The sequence below is a fragment of the Egretta garzetta genome, unplaced genomic scaffold, assembly GCF_000687185.1.
Source record: "Egretta garzetta isolate BGI_Z169 unplaced genomic scaffold, ASM68718v1 scaffold56, whole genome shotgun sequence".
NCBI lineage: Eukaryota > Metazoa > Chordata > Aves > Pelecaniformes > Ardeidae > Egretta > Egretta garzetta.
Window position 1 is genome coordinate 6,660,882 of NW_009260182.1, and position 26,476 is coordinate 6,687,357.

Consider the following 26,476-nt stretch of genomic DNA (forward strand, 5'->3'; position numbering starts at 1 on the left):
AAGAAATACCACACCGCTAGAGCTGCAGTGATACCCCCATACAGAAGGAACTTCTGCACGGTGCTGGAAGAGAATAATTAGTTCTCAGAAAGCTGCCAAGGACAGAATTCAAATTTACAGTGCATGGACACTGATCTGATTCAGTAGTTGTTGCTTGTTGTCTTCAGCCATCAATTTATTCTTATGCCAGCCTGCTTCTACATGCTTGATTAAAACATCATATGTGCATGTATATCAAGTCTAGGGTTTGTTTCATCAGTACGGTTAGATACACATTGCAGATGTCAATTTACCCCAAATAAATTGAATACTTCTTTTCTAAGGAGAAAATGAATTCCAAACACTGCTAGAGATAATTTGGAGCAGATCTTGTAAACTATAGGGGGGATTCACAGGTATTTCAGTTTTCCAAGTCTTTAAATTTTAAAGAACTCTAAAATGTCAATCCCATTAATTACCTCAAAGGGCAATTGGTACCTTTATTCTCTAACCAAATGAAGAACAACTCCATTTATGATCATGCATGTGAATTTTAGCGTTCTGAAATAGAAAGCCAGGTTTTAACTTGAATAGTGGAATAATAAAAGTTCCTTGTCTCAAACCCGAGGTTGTTTTCCTCTGCAGCTTCAGAAAGTTTATGTTGATTCCCCACACTTCCCAAACTGGAGGAGATTATTTTGGGAGACCACTGACTCTGCAAGCTGTTGTTCTGATGTATGTTAGAAGCCCAGACTTGTAGTAGAAAGGACGCGAAGCTTCCAGTTAGAAAACTAGGGGAAAGCCTTCTGAATGGTAATAAGCCAAGCGAGGCCCTACAGTAGATTGCCTGAGATGGTTAAGGAATTTCAGATTTGAACGCCTCTGAGAGCAATCTGGCAAAAGATCAGCTATGTGATTGTAGTTGATCTCAACTTAGTACTTGGGGAAGGACTAGATGCAACTAGACTTTGGCAATTTATTCCTCTTAAAGACTGCTTGTGCTTCCTAATTCTGCTGTTTCTGCTACCCTTTCCGGACCTTTGAAGATCTGTAGGAAAGGGGATATGGAAGGAGATAGGCTTCTTTTTTACATAGACCTCAGGAATGCAGTGTAACCAGAAGGCATACTTCCTATGTGAAAAATCCCTTGCTCCTGCTGTTCTGTCTTGGCTCGTAGACTTACCAACATGCCAAGAATAAGTCATCAGTGTAGAAATCAAAGTACTGCTGTTAATACAATATTAGTAATAGCTCGGATTTTATGTTAAGCTAATTTTTTTTTGGTTCTGCTTCCTTGATTTTATTTACTGAAAACTGGTAAAATAGCAGACTTCCCTTGTTCGTGAAGCTTTTATCAGGGTCTTTTTGTATTGTTGCTGCTGTTAGGGATACGCTCATTTGTGTTGGAATGTAGTAATTGAGAGAGATCATCAATGTGGTGAACACACTAATGGGGTTTCCACTGTCGTCAAATTCAGGTGAATAAGTTTTTGGAAGAGAACAAAGTTTGAATGTTTTGTATATAAAGTTCTTAGTAAGTTCCAGAAGCACTTGGAGAAAAGGTGTCATGAAAACTCCTGGGGCAGAATCAGCAGTGCTTTCCTGGTCTGCGCCCAGATGGCTTTCAGACCTGTATATGGAACAAATGTGTTAGTGATTAACAGTATCACTCAAGGGCAAGACCTGAAATTAAGGAGAGAGATCTGACTGAGATAACTTAAAGTGATGAAACTGGAGGAAATGCCACACCTGTCCGTCTAAGGCTGAGAGACAAGACAGACCTGTTCTGATGGTGAGCAAAGAACGTAGCTTGAAAATGAAGGAAAAGGAGAAACAACCCCACCCCACCCCCCGGAAAAAAGAAAACCCTCAACCAAAACCCAATGAAAACCACCCCCCCCTCACTCCCACACCCCGCCTTCAAAGTGCTTTTGACTCCATTTGAGCTGCTTTTGGGACTTCCTACCAGCATTATGTTCCAACAAGCTCTAAACTGCACTGTGCAATGACACATCTTCTTTATTAGATTAAAATGCACAATTACTGACTGGATTTTAAGACTTTTTTTTCTCATAAGCTAAGTAAGATTGTGTGCTATGTCCTTACAAATTTTAGCAAACAGTCTTCTGTATAATATTGGGATTTTTTACTTCCTGATTTTACATGTTAGAATTCTTCACAGAATTCTTCGGTGTTACTGAATTATTTTTGTTCTGTGGTTGTGGTAACAGATTTCAGTTTTCTGCTGTTTATATTTAATGAAAGTTTTTTTAGTTTTAATTGTGAAGGCTGTAATTATTTTGTGATGCAAAAAAATTTAAAATGCAGGATCTTGTGAAGAACAGTTGCCTTATAATCATCAGGATCACTTTTTCCTTATTGGATCTCTTTATGTTAACTAGTAGGTATGTTACAGGTAAAACTAAAGTATACTATTTCTTTAAAGATGGAAATTTAAAATAAGAGTTTTTCTTTCCTTGCTTGCTTCTCCTTTTACCTCTTTTGGAGCCTGCATTGATTCTCTCCTCCCCCCCCCCCCAAGAGTGCAGAGCCATTGCTGAGCTCTCATTGAAGCAAACCGGGTCCTGTCCATCAGTTCCTTGCAGTGAGCTTGTGTGCCAGTTGCTAGGCAAGTGTCTCAGTTTTCAGATTTATGAAGTGAGACTGATGATAACCAGAATAAATACGTTTCTAAAGCACCGTCATGAATATTTTCAAGTGCTCTTAAAGTATTTAATGTAAAGTGCTGAAGCAGAAAGTATTTAATGCAAAGTGCTGAAGCAGAATGGAATTACGTTTCACTGATTTTTTTTAATGAGAAAATGAGAAAATTTACTAATGAAACATGAAACTTGCTCGGTTATCAGAATGGCAGAAATGGGGATCAAGGCTGTTAAGTACAGAGACTTTGTCTTTGTCCCTCTTTCCATTTTTGTATATGTAGAAGGGAACTGGGGAGAGGGATTGTCTGTCATTCATGAAGTGTGAGACTTAACTGCCTCACAGCCTTCTCTTCAGTACTACTTGCCTCGTCATTATTTGATACCCTAATAAAGGCAATGTTAGAAAACCTATGGGCTTCAGTGCAGTGGGCCCTCACCCATAAATGAGCACCATAAGGACCTCCAAAATAAAAATAGCAGTAAAGAGATGGGCATTTTACACCTATATTAGATAATATGTCAGCACTATAAATTCTACCATTTCTATGGCCAGAAATGGCAGTGGCAGGGAGGTCGGTTTGCTAGCTGTGGTCTGCACTCTTTCAGCTTCCTCAAAGCAGCTCCCAGTTTACCTGCTCATTTCCTGATAAGAAACAAATAAGTATGGTTAAAGAAGAGAAAGATTCAGATTATTTGTTTTCAATTAATATAGATCCTAAGTAGGCTGGGGAGAAGCTTTCTGTAATACCAGTTTGAGGCTGGCTTAATCCTTGTTTGACTGAGTTTAGAAGGCAGAAAAGCCAAGTGGTGCACAACTGAAAGTGATCCTTTTTTCTCTTGCAGTAAGAATGGAGCTTTTCCACAATCTTTAGGGAAATTGTGAGACAGAGTGATGATGGAGACTGAATGGTCTTGTATGAAAATAAGGGCTAGAAGTTTTTACTTAAACCAAGGATCATGTATACAGAATTATGTTCCTATTTATGTAGGAGGGCACAATCAAAGTTAAATAACTGTTCAGAAGATCTTTTGTGCACACACGTGCACGGGCATACATGCATGCACAAAATAAAAGTGGGGTTTTAATCAGTTGAGAATATGTGCTTTTGTGGGTATAACCCACACTTTAGATGATAATGTGTCTTTATAGAACTACTCGTCCTTGGAAATGATTACCCAGATGACCTGTGAGTTAGTTGTGCAAATGCAAGTGTATGGCAACAAGTGAGCAGCTGGCCGTACGTAAGAACTGCTATTCCTGTCTTGCCTTTCCCCTCCTGCATGCTGACCCCAAAATCATCTGATTCTTACCCACTTCTTGGACTTACTGGAAGGTAAATTCCTTAAAGAGTCCAAGCAGCAGTTTGTGGCTGTTTACGGACTGAGATTGGAAAATGTTGCTTGAAAGAGGAAAGAAGGAAGCATGTGTAAGAAGAAAGCTACCGAGGTGGGAGTGAAAAAGTGAACTGGAGAGGGAGAACTAGGAATAAGAAGTGAGGAAGTTTTGGTGTCCATTGTATTTGCTTCAGGAATCAAATTTGGAGGAAGATCCAGGGGGGATTGACACTGAGGGAAATTTCCCCTAAGCTCCCCCCCTCCCTTGGATATGTGAAAGGAAGGAACGCACAAAGGTGCATATGATTTCAAAGGATGAACTTTTAGGATTTTTTTCTTGTAGTCCCTGTACCATACAAATATTTGTGTGTTGTTGATCAAAGAGAGTTAAAGGTTTGCTGTTTGTTTTCAGATAACTTGAGTCATGTTTTGAAAATACAGTAACTTAACTGTCTTTTTGTTCTCTTACTAGAGTATCTTCAATCAGTTTCAATGTAGCAGTGAGAAGGTACTGCCTTCTGATGCCCTGCGCACCGCTCTTGCAAAGACATTTCAGGATGAGCAACGCTTCCAGCTGGGCATCATGGATGATGCTGCTGAATGTTTTGTGAGTATAGCTGGAAGGCGGTTTGACAGGCATAGATGTGAAACCCCTGCTATGCAATCTTTTTTCCACATACCTCCCCCTTCCTCCATTCCTCCTCTTCTCAAATTCCAGAAGAACTTGCATATCTGGCCTGGAAAAGTCCACAGAGAGATCCCCCAGCTTGAAGTGATTCGGTGGGGAACCAGTATTTGGTTTGAGAGTCATCGCTAATGATTTTGAAATGGAAAAATCAGTGTTATCCGTTTTTACAGTTACTTTTGTGTATGTACTGCTTGCAGTCTCAAGTATTGTCTTGCATATGAATTGTAAAAAAAAAATAGCACTGCAAGAATGATCCAGGATTCTAGTTTTAAGGATCACCTCATAAGGGTGAAAGGACGTTTTGTTTGCTGGTTATTCTGAAATCATGTTTTCACAAACTCCAGCTAAGGGAAAGTAAAAATAAATAAATAAACCAAACACAGCCCAACACGGTTGTTTATGTTTCTAAGTTCAGGTAAGCAACAGTAAAATGGATCATCTCCATATATTTCTGTTGCCGTATTTGTAAACCATCTGACAGGTTTTTTTAGGCTTGTTAGCTTACCAGTGTGGTTGGGAGATGGCTTTTACACAAATGTTACATCCTAGTTTACCCACCTGCTTTCTTTTTATGCACAAACTCCTCCTTGGCATCCATTATTTAAGATTTTATTCTTACCCACATTTCCTCCTTTTCCTTCTTCAGTCTCCTAAATTTCTTTAACTTAATTAGGAGGTATTTTTGTCTTGCTGACCTATTGCTGCTTCCTTTTCTGGAAATGATAGTGTCCATAGGGTGGCCCAATTATGTTTGTATCCTACTTGGTTGTTAACAAAGACGTTAATTCTTAACCAAAGTACAAACATACTGGATTTACTACTCCAAGGTAAAACTTCTCTCAGGTGAAGCATCTATCAGAGTGAAGTCCTTTCTATATGTTAAATCTTTAATTTCCTATACCTACCTAATTTGACACTTGGCACTGTAAGAGATCATAGAAATGGGGTAAATGCATATAGCTGCTGTAGTTCTTCTCTTAAACTAAGTGGACTGATAGTAGGCTTATGATAACCCAACGTATCCTGTGACTGTAGAATACTAATATAGCAAAATAGTATAGTTTAATGAGCTACTTAAAACTCAAGTAGAAAATACCAATAAAGCCTCAAAGTGAAACAAATTACATCAGCCTACACAGGAGCCCCTGTGAGCACAGTTACATAAAATCATTGTATGCAGTCCAGCATTTGAACAGAGTTCTGTATGTAGTAGAACAGGGGAACTTCTGATTTAGCTTCTTCCTTGAGAAAGCTAATCTAAATAGCCCATCTAATACTGCTGTGGGAGTCCCCACAAGCAGGTTTGTTAGGTTAACCATAGTGGCACAAGGACAGTTGAAATGGGTGCAAGTTCTCTTTTGAGGTTAAGCTGTAAGGCAGAGATAATTCCATAGCTTTTCACTTAGTTAACCTTTTCAGCCCTAAAGGCAGAGATTTAATTTAAATGGCAGAAGAGCTTAGGTTCTAAAGTTCAAGGGAAATTGTACAAGGTCAGAGTTATTTTGCTAATAATTAATTCTGACCTGCTTATTGCAGGCCTGTAAACCATCCAGGCATCTCATAGCAGTAGTGAAAAGTGTGCTGCTGGATGCGGTGTCAGTTAGACTGCTGGCACCCTCAGATTAATGTTGGCAACAGTGAGAGGAGAGGATGTCTTAGGACAAAGCTCTTGAGAACTTGAAAACAGATGGAGTTGTCTGAAATAGTATTTAGAAAACATTCAGTGCTTTTGTTTCATGCAAAATCTAGTCTGCCTCTTCATTTATTAGTTCTCCCGCTTTTTGAAAGAATGTAGATTAATTTCTGTATTTCAAAGCTCTTGTGGAATATAGGAATTGATTTGGGTTACTTTGTGTTGATGAAGAAAAGCTAGGGGCAACCCAGTAATTTTAAACTTGGAGAGCTGCTCTGCCTGTTACATTTGTTCAAATCCATTGATTCTTGAGAATTGGACAAGAATAATCAGTGACAGAATCTTCAGTTGTGATAGTAAATATAATAAATGGTTACCTGACATAGCATTTCAAATGGCAGTAGCCTTTTTCTTTTATATCAAAGAAATGCCAACTTCTTTGTTTTCTAAGCAACTTTCAAAAATTTGCAGGAGCCTTCTATCTCTGTAAGTAACATAACATTATGCATCTGAGGTGCTTTTGTGATCTATATTTTAATTTTTGTCTACATTTGCAATGATCCAATGCTGCTTCTGCTTTTTCTTCTCTCTCTGGCTAGGAGAACCTGTTAATGAGAATTCACTTCCACATTGCGGATGAGACAAAGGAAGATATTTGCACGGCACCGCATTGTGTTTCCCATCAGAAGTTTGCAATGACCTTGTTTGAACAGGTGAGGTAACAATACACACTTTATACAAATCACCAGTTCTCAAGATTCAAATTTTCATTCCTAAGATACACATTGCCCTGGTAAAAAAGATATAAGCAGAAGTGTTGTTGCGGAAATACCTGTTTAATCTTGTCAATGTATTATGTTTTCTTTCTCTTTAGTGTGTTTGTACCAGCTGTGGTGCCACCTCTGACCCATTACCTTTCATCCAGATGGTACATTATATTTCCACAACCTCACTCTGGTGAGTTGAGATTTTTACAGGGAAGAGAGACTCTCTTCTTTTATACTGGTATTGCAATTTGATCTTTACTTTCACAAGATTAAATGTCCAGAACATGGTTTGTTCAAAGTTGGTGGAGCTTTGATAACTATGATAAAGGACGTGAGAATTTAGTGGAGCAGAAGATATTGATTTATGCATGGATCGTCTGTCTACTTGTTTATGATTCTGAATCTGACAATTGTAGTGGCAAGGACTCATGTACATTTTGAAATATTTTAATATGCGAGCAGTTAAGAAGCAAGATAAGAAAAATAAAAAATCATTTATGCTGGAAAGGACCTTTGGACATCTACTCCACCCTACCGTTCAGAGCAGGGCTAACTTCAAAGCAAGATCAGGCTGCTTGGGGTTTTGTGCAGCTGAGTTTTAAAAACATTCAAGGACAGAAATTCCATGACTTCTCTGGGCTGCCTGTTCCAGTGCTTAAACACTCAGTGTTAATTTTTTTTTTCTTATGTACAGTTAGAATTTCCCTTTCTGCATCTTTTGCCTCTTGTCCTTTCTCTGTTCAAAGAGTCTGGCTCATGTTCAGCTTGTCTACCAGCTTTCTGCAGTGTTGCTCCTCAACCACGCAGTGCTTAGCCAGTACCGCTGCACTGAGTGTGCTCTGTCCAAGGCGCAAGACTTTGTGTTTTCCTTTACTGAATTTCATGAGGTTCCTGTCAACTTGTTCCTCCAACCTGTCAAGATCCTTCTGGATGGCAGCGCTCCCTTTCTGTATATTGACTGCTCCATCCAGTTTGGTGTCATCTGCAAACTTGATGTGGGTGTATTCTGATTCATCATCCAGGTTGTTAATGGAAATGTTAAATAGCATCAGCCCCAGTATTAACCCCTGAGGAACACAACTCTTAACTGACTGCTGGTTATGTTTTGATCCCCTGAGCCCAAAGATCCAGCGAGGATTTTGTCTGTATTGTATTCGACCTGTCCAGCCCACACCTCCCAGTTTGACCACAAGAATGCTGTAGATGAATCGGAAACCTTGCTAGATACCAAATGATGTTAACTGCTCTCACCTCCTTGAGTTATCATAGGAGATAACCAAGTAGATCAGGCATAGTTTGCCCTTGGTAAATCCATGCTGGCTGCTCTGACTCACCTTCTTGTCCTTTGTATGCCTGGAGATGATTTCTGAGGGGATTTGGTCTGTCGTTACCTCAAGTACTGGACCAAGACTGACTAGCCTGTAGCTCCTCAAATCCTCTTTCTTGGATGGATATATAGCTCTTGCTTTTTCTAGTTACTGGGGAACTCTCCTGGTTACCATGAACTTTCATTAAAGGAAGTAGTACATAGAGCAATACTAACTCTGTAGTATTTCATTTGAATAAATGCTAGAGGAGAGAAATCTTCTTTTAGTAGGTGGCTGCTCAGTTAACAGCTGCTTAAATCTGATCAAGGCAGGAGTCTGTTATTCGCTTCTGTCTTGAAATTTTGAGTGGGATGAAAACTTCTCTTTGTTTCTTGTCCTGCATGTGAGACGTAGTTACAGAGCCCGAAAAAATTGTCTTGAAAATGGCTAGTTGCTCTTCTTGTGCAGATCTTTCTTAAAAGTTACCACTTTACCAGTCTATCAGGAGTATTGTAAAGCATTCCCCCTTGTGGCTGTTACCTGCTGTTCCATCGAGCTGTAGTTTTTCTTCAGGTTACCAGCAGACACTATGTATCAGAATATTATTTATTAGAAAAACAGGAAAAGAATTATGTGAATGGTATTCAGTATTTTACATGAAATATCTCAATAGATCTTAAGCCACATATTATTTTAAAAACACCAGTGAACAGTGATATATTTATTTACCTCTTAAACCATTTTAAGCTTGAAGATGCTTTGAGCACTAGGAGTCTTGTGTACTTATTGTCATCTTTCTTTCAGCTTTGACAGTGAAATCAGTTGGGTACTCTGCTATTTTTTGTCTGTAGTTTTATTATTAAGGAGGTGCTTTACCATGCCACTTTAGCAGGGTTGCGGTTACTGAAGGGAAGCATTTTGAAGCAAATACTTCATTGTGAAATCAAGTATTTATCAAAATACTGAAGCTTTCTTCTAAGATGCAAATTTTAAGCCAAACTAGAAACTGTTTCTATTTTAGTTTTACTTGTTTTCTTTATGCAGTATTATCATGGAACATGTAGTAATTCAGACTTAATAATTGTGTGATTTTTCTGTACTACAATATTATATATAAAAATTGTTGTGTGTTTTAAGGTTCTTAACTTTTCATAAAATGTAAGTGAAACATATACTTACTTATCATGGGTTTGAGTTTTTATTTTATTACTAAACTTCTGTTTTCTGTGCTTTTTCTATACTTAAGCAATCAAGCTATTTGTATGCTGGAGAGACGAGAGAAACCAACTCCAGATATGTTTGGAGAGCTACTACAGAATGCCAGCACTATGGGAGACCTGCGAAACTGTCCAGTTAGTGTCCTTAGTTTTCCTTTTGGGGGGAGTAGGGAGGTGGGTGGACAGGACAGAAAAGGTTTAGTAGGTTACACTGATGTGTACCTCTAAATCGTGAGCATTTTCGAGGTTTAGCTCATCATAATGAAAGAAAGGTTTGAATTCAGTACCTCTCAGTTGTTCGATGAAGGAAAGCAAAAACTACTGATGTTGAGTGCTTCTTTGACTAGGCACAAGTAGTGAGAACAGAAATAGACATAGTGTTTGGATGGAAACTAAAAATGAATGTTTCAGATAGTTAGAAACCACAAAAAAAGGTGGTGACGGGGAATAAACTGGAAATGCTTACATTGCTCCCAGGGAATGTCCACACAATCCATTCCAGTTCAAGCCTGTGTTGCTGCTAGAAGCACTTATCACATTTGCTGTTCAGCTTCACTGGGAGTTGGTGAGGCCTCCAACACTGGCATTACATGAAGCTGAAATCGTGCTGCTTTCATCCTGTGATGAAGGTTCTGGGATCTTAGCTGAAGAAACAGCAATGACAAAGAATTTGGAGGCTGTATCTTTTTATAGGAGATTTCTGTATGTTGACAGTTGTTTTGATTAGCTGGGCTTTTTAGAGCAGTGTTCCCACAGTTCATCCAATTTCTCTGATGATTATTTCTGTTGAGGGCAGCATGCTTCTACTGTAATAATAACATGAGAAAAGAAGTACTCATTTCTTGTAAAGTCTTCTCAGCAGTACCATGCTATGGCATACATAGCAGAACTTTTGTACCAGTCACTGTAATCATGTGTACAAGACCAGTTGTTTTGCCTAGATAAGCTTCCATTCAACTTCATTACTACCTTTCAGTAGTATTCAGTTGGAACAAATTGAACTGTTGACCAAACTGCTGTACCTGCACCATACAGTCAAAATGTTGGTCAGAGGGAAAGATAAAAGGATTGCTGCTTCCCACTGCCAGAGAATATCCTGACAGCAAAGGGCTTATAGGCTACACAGTACATCTGCAGGAGCTATGCCAAAGGCAGGAATCATCACAGAAAATTTGAGGGAGTATTGGTTTGTTTTTCTGAGTGAGGTTTGCTGTTCCATGTGTGGGAGATACCGACCAGAAAGTGTAGGCTATAGTTGTTGAGAGTGATGACTGGCAGTGTTTAACCACTTAAAAACAGTCACTGTATACGTCCGGTTGATAGTCACAGGCTGCTATTCTTAAAAATGTTCCATTCTGCTATGCAGTAGAAGTCTGACAAAATTCAACTGAATTAAGTCTGTGTATCAGCTGGGTTAAGAAAAATAAAAATGTATCATGTAAATATAAAATGATTTTTTTTTTTTTTTTAAAAATCGTAAGGGCTTGAATTCTAAAGCAAGAGTTTGATACCATGTTCTGCCTTTTAATTTGAGTATGTCCAGATCCAGGGCTTTAGATAAGTATGCAAGAAGGGTTGTCATCAAACTTTTTTACATATTGATTAATAGGTAGGGCAAGAAACAGCTGCATAATTGCTGCTTCATGTAATGCTATTCTTGGATGCCTCACCAGTCCTCAGTGAAGCAGTACAGGCTCTAACAGGAATGGCTTGTGTGCCTGTTCCCTGGGGGAAGTGTAAGTATTTCCATTTTATCCCCCCCACACTTTATGTAGCTTATAACTCTGAAGCATTCACTTTTAGTCTTCATCAAAACATTATCTTCTTTTTTTGGATTATTGGCAAATACTGGCTCACTTATCTGAGTAAAAGAAGTAAAGATACTGTATTGTTGTTTAAAAGATTCACATGAGTCTAGCTATTTAATAACCAAAGCATTGGAAATTTAATAGAAAAGTGTTCTTTGTCAGGGTGAATTGCTATTTAACTGTGAAATAATCAGTTTGATAAAAATGCATACCAGTATTTGCTGCCCCTTTCTTTTTCTATTTGGGAATTTTTTCAGTTGAGGCTTAGCTGAGGGTGGCCTAGAAGTCATGCAAGGGAAGCTTTTTATCGGGATACCACATTCCTCCCATCTTGCAGAAAATGCTGATGTGAGCTAGCTGAAGCAAAGAAGACAAGTTGAGAGTAAAATAAGTTTGTTGCGAGGTAGTCCACAGGAATGCTTGCACTTTGAATGACCCTTGCAAAATATGTGTGAATATAGTCATCTTCATATTAAAACCTCATATCTAAATTTAAACATCATAGTCTTCTACCTTTAAAATAATCTGTCTTCATTGCCTTGATATTAAGCTTGTTTCCTTCTGTTTTTTTTTTAATTTTTCATTTTTGTTTCTCACTGATAATTGGGACTGAAATTCTGGTTAATTTTCTAGATTGCTGTGGGGAATAAATGCTTTACGATCTCTTCCCTGGTTGTAATGTCAGGAATGATTACATCCAATTGTGAAACTGGTCTCTGTAGAGATGAGAAACTATTCTCAGTATATGTTTTTTTTTTTCTGGAATCTTGCAGAAGTACCTTTGTGACCTGCCACAGGGGGAAAGTGACAATTCCAACAGGGGATGGATTGGAAAGACCACTGAGAAATGTCTTAGCTTCACAAGCAAGCTTATCTCTGAGAAGTACTCTGGCTAGAGAATGAGGGGAGACTGGCCAGTCAATGAGCACTGGTAGTTATTTAAAGAATAAAAATGGGAGGGGGAAGGGAAACGGGAAATACGAAATGAAGAACTGCTATGGGTTAGTAAAGCACCTCTTATTCCCCTGATCTTCGAGCTGCTGCTCTCATTTATATGAATACTGACCTAACTATCCTGTCTGAGATAGGATGCTTGAGGTACCTTGTAGAACAACCACACAATTTTAACAGCAAAGCAGCACCTTGAAGGTTTTTTTGACACTGTCATATAAAGGATCAGTCTCTGCAAATATAATTTTAATTGGAGATTCTGATCAAAAGAAAGTGAGCTTTCTCTCCAATTCTTAAGAATGTTCTGGGGAACTTTGCTGTATGTTTGCTTATCTTTTTTTAAATAAACCTACTTTTGCACTGTACCTTTTAGTCGTTATCTGTAGTATGAGGAGAACCAGCAGTGTTCACTTTAAAACTTGCAAATACCAGATAGTCTTGATAACACTCCTCATCTGCGACATAAGAAGCTCATATCTTGACACTGAGCATGTTAGGTCTGCTGTGTTTCACCACCCTGTCCTTGGAAGCTGTACTTTTGAAACTTGTAATTGTTGGGGCCTGGCCCTAACATTATAATAAGGGAAGAATTACATTCAATGTTTTGTTTTATTTAAATCCTCAGAGTAACTGTGGGGAGAAGATCCGTATTCGTCGTGTGCTGATGAACTCTCCCCAGATCATCACTATTGGCTTGGTTTGGGACTCGGACCACTCTGATCTAGCTGAGGATGTGATTCACAGCCTGGGCACTTGCCTTAAACTGGGAGATGTGAGATTTTTTTTGTATTTTGACACAGCCTACAAACACAGTGTTTCTCATGGTTGTCTATAGTAGCGGATTGAGAAAAATAAAAAGTCACCATCTTTACCTTTTCAATGTCTATACATAGAGGAATAGAGGTCAGATCCAAGGATCTGAGCTGTTTCTGAATGCTTCACAAAACCTGTGAAAGTCCTAGTGTAATTGCATGTTCTCAAATTTCCGAAATTACTGAAAATTAAAAATTATTCCAGAAAACAAAGCGTGTCTGAATCAAAAAATACATTAAAGTGCAAGGAAGTTTTGCACTGGGGTTTGTGCTATTTCTCTGAAAATACTATTTACTCTTTCATTTTGAAGAACAGGAATTTATTTGTTTTGAAGACAAAACGTAGTTTGTTTTTTCGGTTTTGGTGGTTTGTTTTTTTTTTAACTTCTTTAAATCCTCTTTTCTTTGAGATGTGGTAGTAACACTTAAGAGTTATTTATAACTGAGCAGTCTCTGAGACATGATGGCTGGCATTTGGCATTGTGTGACTGAATGATAGATTAAATTAAGTAGGGATCTGGAGTCTTGTCCCATAGAGGATTCACTTATTTTACAGTAGCTGATGCTTTGGAGCTGAGTTACTGGTATAACAAATTGTAGCTGTGTCTTATTGTAGAATTGAGGTATTATATTAAAATAATAATTAAAAAATATATAAACACACATAAAAAAGTGCATTGGGAAGTGCATAGTGTACCAAAACTAGTGCAAGTTAATAGAAATGTGTTATGAAACAGGGTGGTTTTTGCATAGTAAAGCAGTAACGCACTAAAAAATTAGTCCTGTGCATTTTTAAATAAAACATGATCAATTAAATAGACAGAATACAATTTTTTCTGTGTGCTGAGTTCTTTTGACCTATTAATGTCTTCAGTTCATCTTTTATGTGGTGGTGTCATAAGTTTGTCTTTGCTTAAGTCAGAATAAATGCCAGCTGTTCACTGTCAGAACTGCTTTGTTTCTACACAGCAGAGAGTAATGAATGTTTTAAACAGTATTTGATAAATTAGCAAGCATGACACAGAGAATACAGATTTTCAGAACAGAATCACACTTCAAATTCTGAAAAGGTATTATATCATTGTTGTAAATGTCTTCATTAAAGTACAGCCCCAGTCTCCAAGACTGACTCTGTTCTTGAGCATCTGGTGAGTTGGTAGAAGCGTGTTCCTGGCCTATGTCACTGGGTTTGCTTAAACTAAGTATTAAGTAAAAACTTAAGTATTTATTGCCATGTTTTCTCTCTTGAAGTAAAAACCTGACACCTTTCTATAGTACTTTGAGGTCTTCAAACACAAAGCAGTATGTAAAATTCTGGGCATTTTATTAATTTCTCCTTTCGTTTTTCTCACCTCCCTTCTTGAAGCTCTTCTTCAGAGTAACTGATGACAGAGCGAAACACTCAGAGCTGTATTTGGTGGGGATGATCTGTTACTACGGAAAACACTATTCTACCTTCTTCTTCCAAACTAAAATCCGCAAGTGGATGTACTTTGACGATGCTCATGTCAAAGAGGTGAGAAAAGAATGTTTAGAAAAATAAGCTGTTAGAAATTTGTTAGCTACTTGTTAGCAGATCCATACTGTTTTCTACAGATTTTGAGAAATTTTGGCTATTTTTCCACTCAAGATCCATAACTCTGTTGCTTCTTTTTCTGAGCAAAGTAAAGCATTCTTAAAAAAACTTACCAGAAATCTCGGAAGCCCTGTTCTGAGTTCTGTTCTGTTGGCTGCCAGTCTTGCTTTTATGCTGTTGTTTGAAAACCTACAGTTGGCTTGTGTGCACAGCTAACATGCATCTCCTTCCCTTGCTGACAAGCAGTGTAGCTATTTAGTGCCTGCTTTTTGGGTTCTTTGTTGAAGTATATAGATGCCAGTCTTCCCTGGTGGTTGCTGCCAAAGGCAAATTTTCCACTTCTTCTGTTAGTGTTTTTTTTTTCCCCCCTGTCACCCCTTTTCACCAAGCATGAGGTCCTTGACATTAAAGATACCAGTGCTGGGATGTTGCCACACTGTTATTACATCCCATTAGCTTGGCATTATTTCACATCACTCTCCTTTTATTCCTTCTAGTCATGGAAGCACAATGATGAGAGGAAAGTTTTCTCCTGTATTCATGCCAAGCACAGTCTCCAAGGGAAAACTCTAATCCTTGCATTTGTTCACAGTCACATTTCTCTGCAGCAAAACTTCGCCAAGGATAGGTACTGCAGTGCTTTAGTAGGATACTCTTGTATGGAGCAAATTTGTTGGAAGAGATGTTCAGTGTATTAGGTGAAACCTGTATTAGTACGTGGGAAAGATTTTTGAGATAAATATAACTATATGAATTATTGCCTGGCCTATGGCTTGTGGAAGTTCTGTAACAGCAGAAATATTCACACACCAAAGTGGTTAGCTTTGACTTGAATTTGCTGTCGTGCTGTTAATGTCTTTTATTTTTCATTTTGTTTATGCTGATGGATGGATTAAGAAATTTTGTTAACAATTTCTTTCTTCTTTTTTTTTTTTTTTTTTTTGACTGATGCAAAGTTAGAACATTTCAGAGGATGAAAAGCTTTTTATGGAAAAAAAAAATCTGAAAGGGAAAGATTATTTTTGTAGTCCTATTTTTAGCAGGAATTGTAACTTGTTTAGCATTGAGATGGTGAATACCTTGATTTTCGTTGGGTTGTTTCCAGGGTGTTGTAAGGGTGTGTTCTTGACCAGCTGGTGTCACAAGTGGTACCTTTTTTTTTCTGAAATAAGGTGAATCTCAAAGAGGAATGGAAATGCCAATTTTAAGAGGCAATTTACTTTCAGTTACTTTTTAGAGTTCATGTCCCTTTTTGATGTGTTTTCCAACATGTGACCAGCAGTCAGAGTTCTCTTGGTGAGCCCAGTTCAATGCTGGATATAGAAGGAGTTAAAGAATATCAGTGGAAAATCAAACTGTGAAAGAAGTACGAGGGGAAAAAAGCTTATTGTAGAAAATTATGACAGAAAATCTTTCTTGTGCATTTTTTGTTGTTATTGTTAATTCAGATTGGTCCAAAATGGAAAGATGTTGTGACAAAGTGCATTAAGGGTCATTATCAGCCTTTGCTGCTGCTGTATGCAGATCCGAGAGGAACTCCAGTGTCAACACAAGACTTGCCCCCTCAAGTGGATTTACAGCAATATAGCAGGACTTGCTATGATAGTGAAGACTCGGGTAAGCAGTCTGGACTATATGCCTTATACCTTTACAATGTAATGCTGCATGTGAAAAGTTTTTCTTCTATTTTGGGTGGGTTTGTTAGCAGGGGTCCTTGTTGCTTGTCAAAGCTGGTCTAGAATTCTGAAGAGGACTTCCAGTGTTTCACCTTTGAACCTCTCTCTCAGTGGAAGACTGATTGTTTGAGTAGTAATCTTTTGGGAAAAGGTTTGGAGAAACAAACTGGGGAAAAAAAAAGTGAAGGACCTGTTGTGGCAGGGGCATAGAGAGGAACAATAACTGATGACATCAATGCCTGAGTTCATAAATCCATCAGCAGTTTCAACAGGAAGGGAATGAGAGTAGAGATGCACAAAGACGTAAAAATTAAAGGAAGCTGCAGAATTAAACTCAGGAGGGAAGTTAAGGAAAAGAAACATTAAGGAAACATCATAAATGAGTCCTTTGCTAGGATGGTGAAGGGGTGTGGGGGGAAGGAGAAGAAAACAGTTTTATTAAAAATAAAAAATGAGAGAGAGAGAATCAGTGCAGCTTATCTTCAGCCTTTGGCTTGTCTTTTACTCAGATAAAGCAGTGCAATAGATAGGAGCTGATATGTGGGGGACTGAAGGGGAAGGGATCAGCAAAGGTTTATGCCCACACAACATGTTTACTTCTTCATTTTTCATGGTCTGTTTTGCATCAGAAAAGATGTACAGCTATAGATTTGTAGCACTTAACATCTTGGAAGCCTTCAGAACATTTTTCCTCCCTGAATTTTTTATATAAATGGTAATCCATTGAATTAGAAAGATATATCCAAATAAGGTGCTTCAAAGGTTAGAATTTGGTCTGCTCAAGGTATCAGTAGTGGTCTGAACAGGCTGTTGGTTTACTGAAGTTCTGGATAATTTCAGATATTTAGTCACACCATTGGGGGTTGAGGCCTCTCTTATAAAGGAACAGATAAATTCTGAGAAAGATACGCAATTGCAATCCAGATGGTGTGAAAATAAAAACTGGATCTAAGTTTATATTGTAATGGCCTTGCAAAAGAAGATTGTTTCTATTTTGGGATGTTTGCAGAGAATATCCTGAATTAGAGATGGGTTTATAAGTTGCCAAGAACAGCAAGGCGAGACTAAACCCAGAAATACAATCTTTCTTCCAGGATTTTAGCCTATTTATACAACTGCAATTCCAAGAATATTTATGGTTTTCCTGGCCAACAGCTAACTTTATGCTTCCTGGTCAGTGAATCTGTAGAGAACATCTGCTGTCTCCTTATTTGTGTTGACAATCTACCGGTAATGAAATAAATCTCCAACTCCTCTTAAAATAAATGCAAATAAAAACACTGAGACAACCTTTGCTTCTCACTTAACACGATGCCTTGCAATTTTTAAACCTATCTTCCTGTTCCAAAAAAAATGGGAAGTCTGGAGGAGGGAGAGGAGGGCTTTCAGTGCTATATATCAGTTGCGAGCTGTATATCAATTTGCCTTGCTGTTCTGCTGGTTGATCTCCAGGAAATACAGAGATAACCTTTCTGCTCATTGTCTGCAGTATCGACTATTACTGTGTTTTAAAATTACTTCAGGAAGCTGAATACAAAAATATATATATAAAAAGGTGTTTGCTTGCAGATAAAATTCAGAAGGCTATAGCGAGTAACTTGCTCGTTTGGTTCAAAAACACTTGGTGACTCCTCAAGGCTTACTCCTGTAGTCTGCGGCGTTCAACATTGATACTAAGCTTTTCAGAGAATTTGTGAGATGCTGTAGGTTGAAGTGCCAGGAGAAATCATACCCTACACGTTTTCCTGTCAAATAAAAGTGAATTATTTTCTAGCCTTATTGAGATCCAGAGTTTTCTATCCTAACACGCTTTGTTCAGAATGGCCTTTTTGTCTCTCACTAAGTGTAACTACAGCTTCTTCTGGATTCCTCAGTGTTTTGAGATATCCACAGCCCATAATTAAAAAATGGATAAAAATTGCTTATTAAGTTGTTAATCACAATATTGTACCTGAACTTTTGTCAAGGGAGTGTGATAAATGCATCTAATCACATCAAGACCTGATACTACAAATTATGGAGGAAAGATTATCAAAAGTGCTAGAGTGAAACATTGTGAGGCTAAGTGCAAACAATTCCTTGTAATGTTTCTGATTTTCTTTTGAATAAAGACTTCGATTATTTCCTAGTACTCAGTTCCACAGCACTCATTCCTGTTGCCTACATTCACCTTCCTTTCTGTGACTGTCATTTCCGTTAACAGCTGTATTCTATATTTCTTTAGCCCAGTAAGATTTTTTTAACCAGCAGGGAGGTGAGGGGAAGTTCCTGACTAAAGAATTTTATAGGCATCCTTAAATAGAACATCAACTACAGGAATTGCTCTCACTGAAAATGTGAAATGCCCTTTAGGCTGAGTGTTTTTGATTAAACATAAGAATTACTTTCTTCTTTAATTTCTTTTTTCTTCGTTAATTTCTCCACTGAGGAATGTGTATGAAACTAATACCCTGTATATTCAGCAGTGTATACATCACGCGTATAAAATGGCCAACAGTCTTCAAGCTGTTCAGATTTTTAATTTTATGTACTGAAAGTGGTGGGAGGAGTTTGTCTTTTTCTCCTCTTTTACTGAGTTTAGGAACTACTATACTGAAGTTTAATCATGAAGCTTCATCCTTTTCAGTACCCCACTTGTGGAGTGGACCAACACTAGCTTCTTGAGAAGGAGCACATTACTTTGCGTTAGATAATGTAATCTCTGTATAAAGTTTTACTAGAAAAGCTTTTGATTCATAATAGATGAAATGTGTTAATTATTACAGCTTGCAATGTTCTTGTTGCCGTATTAATATTTTATACTTGATTAATTTTTTAACTTTGACTTCCCCTGAAGCAGTGTATTTCATATTTTAATTACACTTGACAGTGTCAAAATTTAATAAAGAATAATTTCAGTGTGGTACTAACGTGTAGTTTCAGTCCAATGGACATAGTTTAATTTTGCATCATAAAAGGATTTGATAAATTTGGAGTTATCAGAGAGAAAGAAATAAAGGTTTACAGAAGCAATGACACTCCTTTCCCCCCTCTTTCAAAGGAGAGGACCTTTCCCGTAAGCTCTAGCATCCTTGAATCTGAGTTTGTATGTTTGTTACTCTGTTTTTCTGTTAGCTTCTCTGTAGGTTCTTCTGTTCCATTCCTGTTTTCTTTTTTTAGCCTCTCCTGACTTTATAATAGCTGCAAAAGATTGAAATTTTACATTGCTTCCTTCCCTAGGGAGAGAACCTTCCATCTCGAGTGATACCAGGACAGATTCCTCTACAGACAGCTATCCTTATAAACAGGCACACCATGAGTCTGTGGTCAGTCACTTCTCCTCTGACTCGCAGGGGACGGTCATCTACAATGTGGAGAACGATGCAGCTTCACAAAGCAGCAGGGACACAGGTAGCAGATACCATTATATCTGTGTGATCATTGTGATTAAATATGATGACTTGCAGTGGATTCCAGTGAAAAATCTCTGCATATACAACCTATAACAGAATAGCGAACAGTGTTTAGTATCCTAAACGTTTTTGGTTTGTAATGAACCATTGGCATTCACAAAAAAATAGGTGTAATTTTAAATGTGATACTAGCATTTGTAGACCTATATCTAGCCAGACAAACCTTTACAGGCATGTTTTCTGTTATCCACAATCCTACCTGTTTTCTTTGGTTATTTAATTCTGCAAGTTGGGAGTCTGTTGTACAGTGCCATTGTATGGTTTGGTAAGTGTTGCGTGTGCTACTTACTCATCTACAGGCAGTTACTTCATTTCAGGAGTTGCAGCTGTCTGGGAACGGCACTTTCATCACCAGAATCTCCCATACTTGAGCACTAAGGACTTGCTATGTAAGTGGGTGTTGGTAGTGTTTACTGCACCAGGGAGGAGCCTAAGATGATTTCCTGCCTGTGCCATGGAAGCAAGTGAGAATCTGCAATGAAAAGGCAATCTGTATATATGTTCCTTCAGGCAGCTGAACAGTCTGCCTGAACAACCTTTGGTTGAAAAGAGGTTAACTGGAAGTCTGAAGGCTTAGATGTCTTCTAGTATTCATGCCCAGTGACCCTAGTCAGCCTGTTTCTGCATACAGTACTAACTTCTAACATCACTTCTGAAAAAGCAGTGCATGAGTTAAGGTCAAATTTCTCAAGAATCAGAAATATGATCTGCTAAGTCTGTTTGAAAAGTTGCTTTATTGTGCCTTAAATAGACTTTCTAAGAAGATATATCAGTTGAATCAGCAACTGTTTGTTGCACCAGAGTGTCACAGCTATCATACCATTTTGTCCTTCTAGTTCCAAAATAGTTGCTCTCTTGTATTGTGATGATACATGCATATTTGTTTCATTTGAAACAATCTATGGTACAAATATTTTTCACATCAAAATCCGGAAAAGATGTTTCAAGTTGGTTTCCTTCAGTACTCTTACATTCTTCATCAGAGGTCCAAGTAACTGTAATACCTAGGTTTAGATAGCCTAACAGTACTTTCAATTTTTTAGCAAATAATTAACGCTGCAGGTTCCAGTCATAGTCCTAGGTAGAGTGTGACAAAGAAGGGAGAGTTGGAGCAGAATTCGAGCGATGAGGAAACAAAATTTATGTTGATCTTCAGCATACCAAGATGACAAAATTGAAAGTGCTAGTGGAATATTGTTTATATGGTCTGCAAAGATGGCACAGAGTTTAGTGGATTAGATTCCTCTCTGCAAAACTCACCACGCAGAAGTTGGCAGAAAAGGGAGGGTAGGGGGATGGTTGCAAACATGTAAGCATGAAGTTCAGCATGTAACCTTTTGTTCTGTCATTTTTAGTGACTTTCTCCTTTTCTTTTTCTTTCTTCTCCTACTGATTCTATCCTATGTTATTCCCTTCAGCTTAGTTCGTCTCACCACCTAAATTCAGTTGTCCTCATCTTCCCTGATTCAGCCTTAGCTATAGTCAGTCTGTTCCCTTAGCTAGCCACCTGTGTGGGCATTTCCCCCTTTTTTTACCTACCCAAAACCTTTCCAAGAAAGTCAGTCTACCAAATCTTCAAATGCTGATCCGTGGGGCTATAAAGAAGCCATCCACATTGACCTGTCAACTGAATCGTTCTGGGCAAGAGCAGGATTCTTCATTTAATGGTCATTTACCCACTACTCCAGCCCAGAAAATTATGGACCCTATCCCACATCGTCCTCCGGGGAAGGACCACCATTGAGTCGTATGAACTCAGGCACCCGGGTACTTCAGAATGGGGGCATGAAGAGTGGCTGCATAAGCCCGCTCTTGCTCCTACCAACCTGTGCTGCTGAGAAAAATGTGCGTATTCTGGCTGCCCTATTCCTGCAACTGAGATTTCAGTGGGAGGGAGCAGGGGTTTTCTGTCTTAATCTGTTTAATTCTTTCATCTAACATATTCTTAGACATGCATACAACCCCTACAAAACCAAACTTTTCCTTTGAATATCGCTGTTTGCTTCTGAAGCCATCCCAGCTCTGAAGGATGAGGTATTTAAGTGGTACGTTCAATGGGGGACATCTTTTAAGCATATGATTGGGCACTCAGACAGAAATCCTGGCTTGTTATTTTAGTGAACTTAAAGAAAAAGTGTATCGTGTTAGCTAATATTATTGGGAATGTAATTCGTATATTTATGCGTTATACTGGATTTAGTCTTTGTTCCAGAGAGTCCAGGTAAAGATGACAAAGCCTGTGTCCTGCAAACTTTTGATTCTTGGCATCTCCTCCGTAGCTATTAAATGTCCAGTGATAATAGGACAAAATTTGCAATTTATCAAAGGAGGAGAAAATATTTAGGAAAAGCTATCAGCCTTCATTCTACAAGGCTAAGTTGGGCTCTAATTAGTCTAGGCAGACCCCAAGCTAGCTCCAGCAGCACTAAATACCTTTAAGTCATTTCTGTTACAGTACTTGAAGGATGCTAACCAAACACTCCCTATCAGGTTGAAAGAGCTTTGGGGGCAGAAATGTTTAACTGGAGTAGTTGTACACTCTGAAGTGAAACATAAGCCTCTTCTATCTTGAGGGAAGCCGCTACAAGGTATAAGATAATACTGTTTCAGTCCGTAAAAGATGTGTGACAGTCCGTGCTGTTGAAGGAAAAAAAAAAACCACTCACAAAGCACTGACTATTGCTCAGTCACCTAAATGCTGCACATCTTCTACCTTCACTGCCAACATTTCTCTCTTACTTCTGTAATTTCTTTTCTTTTATATAATCTGCTTGTTTCTAAAGAATTTGGCTACAAAATCACTCTTCACTTTGCAAATGAATAGAAATGCGAGTCTTGTGTAGCTTGCTTTTTGTTGTTTGGATTCCTTCCCACTTGTTTATTGTAATATCTTTGTACTTTGTATTAATTGTAGTTGAAGTGAATTATTTTTTTCAGCTGTTGAAGGTACAATTTTATGTGTAAAATCTACTTTAAATGTTGAAGGGGGAAGGCTCAGAACAGCCAGATAAGTAGTCTGGGGGCTGTTAATCCACTATTGGGTAGTAGGGATTTTCCTTTCCTATCATCCTATGCAAGGTAAAAGTTGGTGATATAAAGGCTAGAGAAAAGTCTTTGTAGCTTATTCATACATTCCCTTCTTATCCTGCATCTCTGCTTGGGACTACTCACGTGAGTAAAGCCATGCGTGTGTTTGTGCTTGCAGGTTTAGGACTGAATGTGTGAGAACCATAAAATTAAGAAAAGGCAATACAGAAAACTTGTGATGTCAAGTACTCTTAATTTGCATTTGATGGGAGAAATGGGGGATGAACTGTGTGCAAGAGACTATATTAGCACTCAGACACATGAGCTGTAGTAAGGGAATGTTGTGTGTCAGCTGATCCATGTTGATGGTCTGTGTGTATGCTCTTAGCTTGTGGCAGATGTGAATTAGCTGGCTTAGCCCTTGAGAGCCAACTGAGGCTTCTTCACTGTAGACTTGAGCTAACTCAGATTACTTAGTATTTGCTACAGGCAAAAAGAGTGCAGATGTATAGTGCAGAGCAGCTGATGATGTGCAGTGATTTATTATTACATGGTAACTCATTCATGTGTTTGAGTCTTCATTCAACAGAGTAATGTCAAGCAAGCTGTCCTCAGGAGTTTCATGTTCATGGCCATTAAAACTGAAAAAGTATTCAGACAGCAAGAAAGAGGTGTCCTTAGACTATTAGAAGACAAGGCAGAGTTAACTTTTTCCTCTTCCGGTGGATGAGCTCTCATTAACCAGAGTCCTTGGCTGTATTGCTCTTTTGTGACCTTAAAAATGGAACACGCTCCCCTTTCCAAGACAAAACCAAAAACTTCTGGATACCAAAACTTACCCAAACCTGCCAGTTAGCATTGGAACATCTGCAGCTCCTAAGGAGCATGAGAGCCCTGCTGCTCGTAGCGCACAGAACACTCAGTCCGAAGGCTCTTGTCATCTCTGCTGTGTTATTCTGTGCTTCCAGGGCACCTGACTGACAGTGAGTGCAATCAGAGGCACGTTTCCAAAAAGGGCTCACTGGCAGACCGCAAGAGGAGTTCTAGCCGGTCTCGGCGAAAAGGAGATGAGGCTCAGTCATCAGGATACCATAGTGAAGGCAAGTGATACTACTGTATTTCAAATATCAGTATCTCTTCCTGCATGTTTTTAAGATCCTCAGCATGTACATGCATTTCCCTCTTTGTTTCTTTGTTTCTTACGTCTTTGTCTGTATTTTGCCTGTCTCTGCTCTTTTTTTTGTTGTTGCTTTTTTGTTTGGGGGTTGTTGGTTGGAGATGTTCTAATTTTGTTGGGGTTGGTTTGGTTTGGTTTTTACTTTTCAAAGTCTGTATAAAGATGCTGCAAGTAGGGCTGCTAGTTTAATCTGAAGTTATTTTTGTGGCTTTTGCTGTCTCTGTAAACTGCAGGAGAAACCTTGAAGGAGAAACAAGCCCCCAGAACTGCCCCCAAACCATCCAGCAGCACCAGCAAGCTGAGGGAATTTAAAGAGACAGTGAGCAATATGATTCACAGCAGACCACAGCAGATTTCTCAAGCTATTCAGAATTCCCCTCGTGGAGGGAGTAGTGTGGAACAGGCAGAAACACGACCCTCAAAAAGCCTGTCTGTACACTCTCGAGACTGGGAAGTGGAGAGTACCGGTAGTGAGTCTAAATCCAGTTCGTCTAGCAGGTACCGTCCAACCTGGAGACCCAAAAGAGAGTCACTCAATATAGACAGCATCTTCAGTAAAGACAAGAGGAAACACTGTGGCTACACGCAGCTTAGCCCCTTCTCTGAAGAGGCAGGTAAGAGTTTGAGAAGAAAGATTTATTTTGGCATGTGCAGAATTTATAATCCTCTGCTATCCAGTTTTGTTTAAGTAAAGTAGGAAAGTGAAGTTTTGAACATGGCATTTAGGTGAGTGGTGAGTCGTGTCCTTGAAGGCTAGTTTCTGTGTGGGTATTCATGTTGCAGTTACGATACTTCTGTTCACTTTCTGTGTGCTAAATTTCACATGTAAGGAAATAATAAGGGGAAAGTTACCATCTGAGCTGCTTAAATGGACACAGGGCTAGACTGCTAAGTATCTGGAAGTTCATCCCTTGGAATTGCCTTTTGTATTGGTCTGGTTTTTTCTTCGGCTCATCATCGTATTTTTGCATGATGGCTCAGAATGTAGTGTGGCAAGTACCTCGTGTATTAGTGCTGAGTTCTTCTTGTGAGGATAAGAGCCTGGCAGCCAGTGATGATTTATCTGGGACCATTTGACACCATAGCAGCTACGCAACTTACACAGAGACTTTGTCCTCAGCTTTGCTGGTTTTGAAGGTAATAAAATCTTTTGTGAAACAATGTTGGGTATCTTTTGTTACCCCTGCCCCAGCCCCCTGATTCCCTTCCACCAAATGAAATGAACAAATTCAGTTATGTTTTTCAGGGTTCTCCTGAAACTGAAAGGGGTGTGGAAGGCAGTTTACCAGTCCCTGTTTTTTATGCTGCTATGCTACTGGAGCTGCTGTGCTCCCATCTTAGAGTGCTTGAAGGGTAGAAATTTGTGTGACTGGCAGTAGAGTTGTAGTTGGTGAGGATGCTGTTGCAGAAATTTGCAGTCATGGAGAGAGGGAGGGAGAGATGACTAGAAGGAGCTAAAAGTTGAAGAGAATTGGGAAGCATAAAGAAATATATATAGGGAAGATGAAGGGAGAAGAGAGCACAGCTCCAGGGAGGGAAGCCAGGGGAGCAAACAAGAGGCAAGTGGGAATACACAGTGAAATCAGTGAGGAACAACTAAAAAGATGAGAAAGTTTTTCCTGTCTTCTATGAACTAATGCTATATAAGCCTTATCAAATTTTAAGTGGCAAAATAAACAATGTAAGAAGTGCGGTGTCTGATATGACAGATATGACAGAGTACAATAACAAATATAAACTGGAAATACAGTTGGGTATACTGTAAAATGATCTTGTACAAATACAAATTGCTACAGGGAGGAAGAGATTTTTTTTTTCCAGGCTTGATTGTTACTTGGGGGGGAATATGGTAAGTTATACTAAAGGGGAGAGATTAAAAAATAAATTTATTTAATAGATTAATGCTTAATATTGCTAGGAATGCTGTAAAAATATTGGGGGGGTGTTCTGATAAATATTGCTAGTTTTACACTGAATTAAAGGCAGCGCTAAGCATGGTTGAGAAGCTAACATATGTAGAGATGATTTGCTGGTATTGAAGCTTGGATCTTCTACCAAGCTGTAGTCTTTTGTCTTGACAGGTAAAGAGCTTATTGAGAGTGAGGTGAAGGAACATGCTGTTCAAGAAACAAGATCAAGCCAGTCAAATGTCAGATACAAGCGTGGTGTGCTAGGCCGGGGCACCCAGCATCATATGGTGGATCAACATCCTCATTTAATACAGAGGATGGAGTCCGGCTATGAAAGCAGTGAACGCAACAGCAACAGCCCAGTTAGTCTGGACATGCCCTTGTCTGAAAGCTCAAGCACCCACAGGTAGATTTCAACAAACTTCATTTTTGGAGGGATTGAAGTCTTGGTTTCTTTTTTGTAGTTACATAATGGTGTAGAACAACTTTTTAAAAATG

The 26,476-nt window shown here is 38.7% G+C and overlaps 1 protein-coding gene across 2 annotated transcripts in view; it reads left to right on the top strand.

The window, feature by feature from the left end:
* USP54 (ubiquitin specific peptidase 54) overlaps nucleotides 1-26,476 on the top strand; it is a 53,198-nt gene that overhangs the window by 9,591 nt on the left and 17,131 nt on the right. For both annotated transcript variants that reach the window (XM_035897358.1, XM_009642005.2), the window contains exons 3-13: nucleotides 4,450-4,584; nucleotides 6,898-7,011; nucleotides 7,173-7,255; nucleotides 9,619-9,724; nucleotides 12,974-13,120; nucleotides 14,527-14,676; nucleotides 16,185-16,353; nucleotides 19,632-19,802; nucleotides 23,860-23,991; nucleotides 24,302-24,682; nucleotides 26,150-26,384. In XM_035897358.1, coding sequence (XP_035753251.1) covers nucleotides 4,450-4,584; nucleotides 6,898-7,011; nucleotides 7,173-7,255; nucleotides 9,619-9,724; nucleotides 12,974-13,120; nucleotides 14,527-14,676; nucleotides 16,185-16,353; nucleotides 19,632-19,802; nucleotides 23,860-23,991; nucleotides 24,302-24,682; nucleotides 26,150-26,384 — 1,823 coding nt within the window. The remainder of the gene's footprint in view (nucleotides 1-4,449; nucleotides 4,585-6,897; nucleotides 7,012-7,172; nucleotides 7,256-9,618; nucleotides 9,725-12,973; nucleotides 13,121-14,526; nucleotides 14,677-16,184; nucleotides 16,354-19,631; nucleotides 19,803-23,859; nucleotides 23,992-24,301; nucleotides 24,683-26,149; nucleotides 26,385-26,476) is intronic.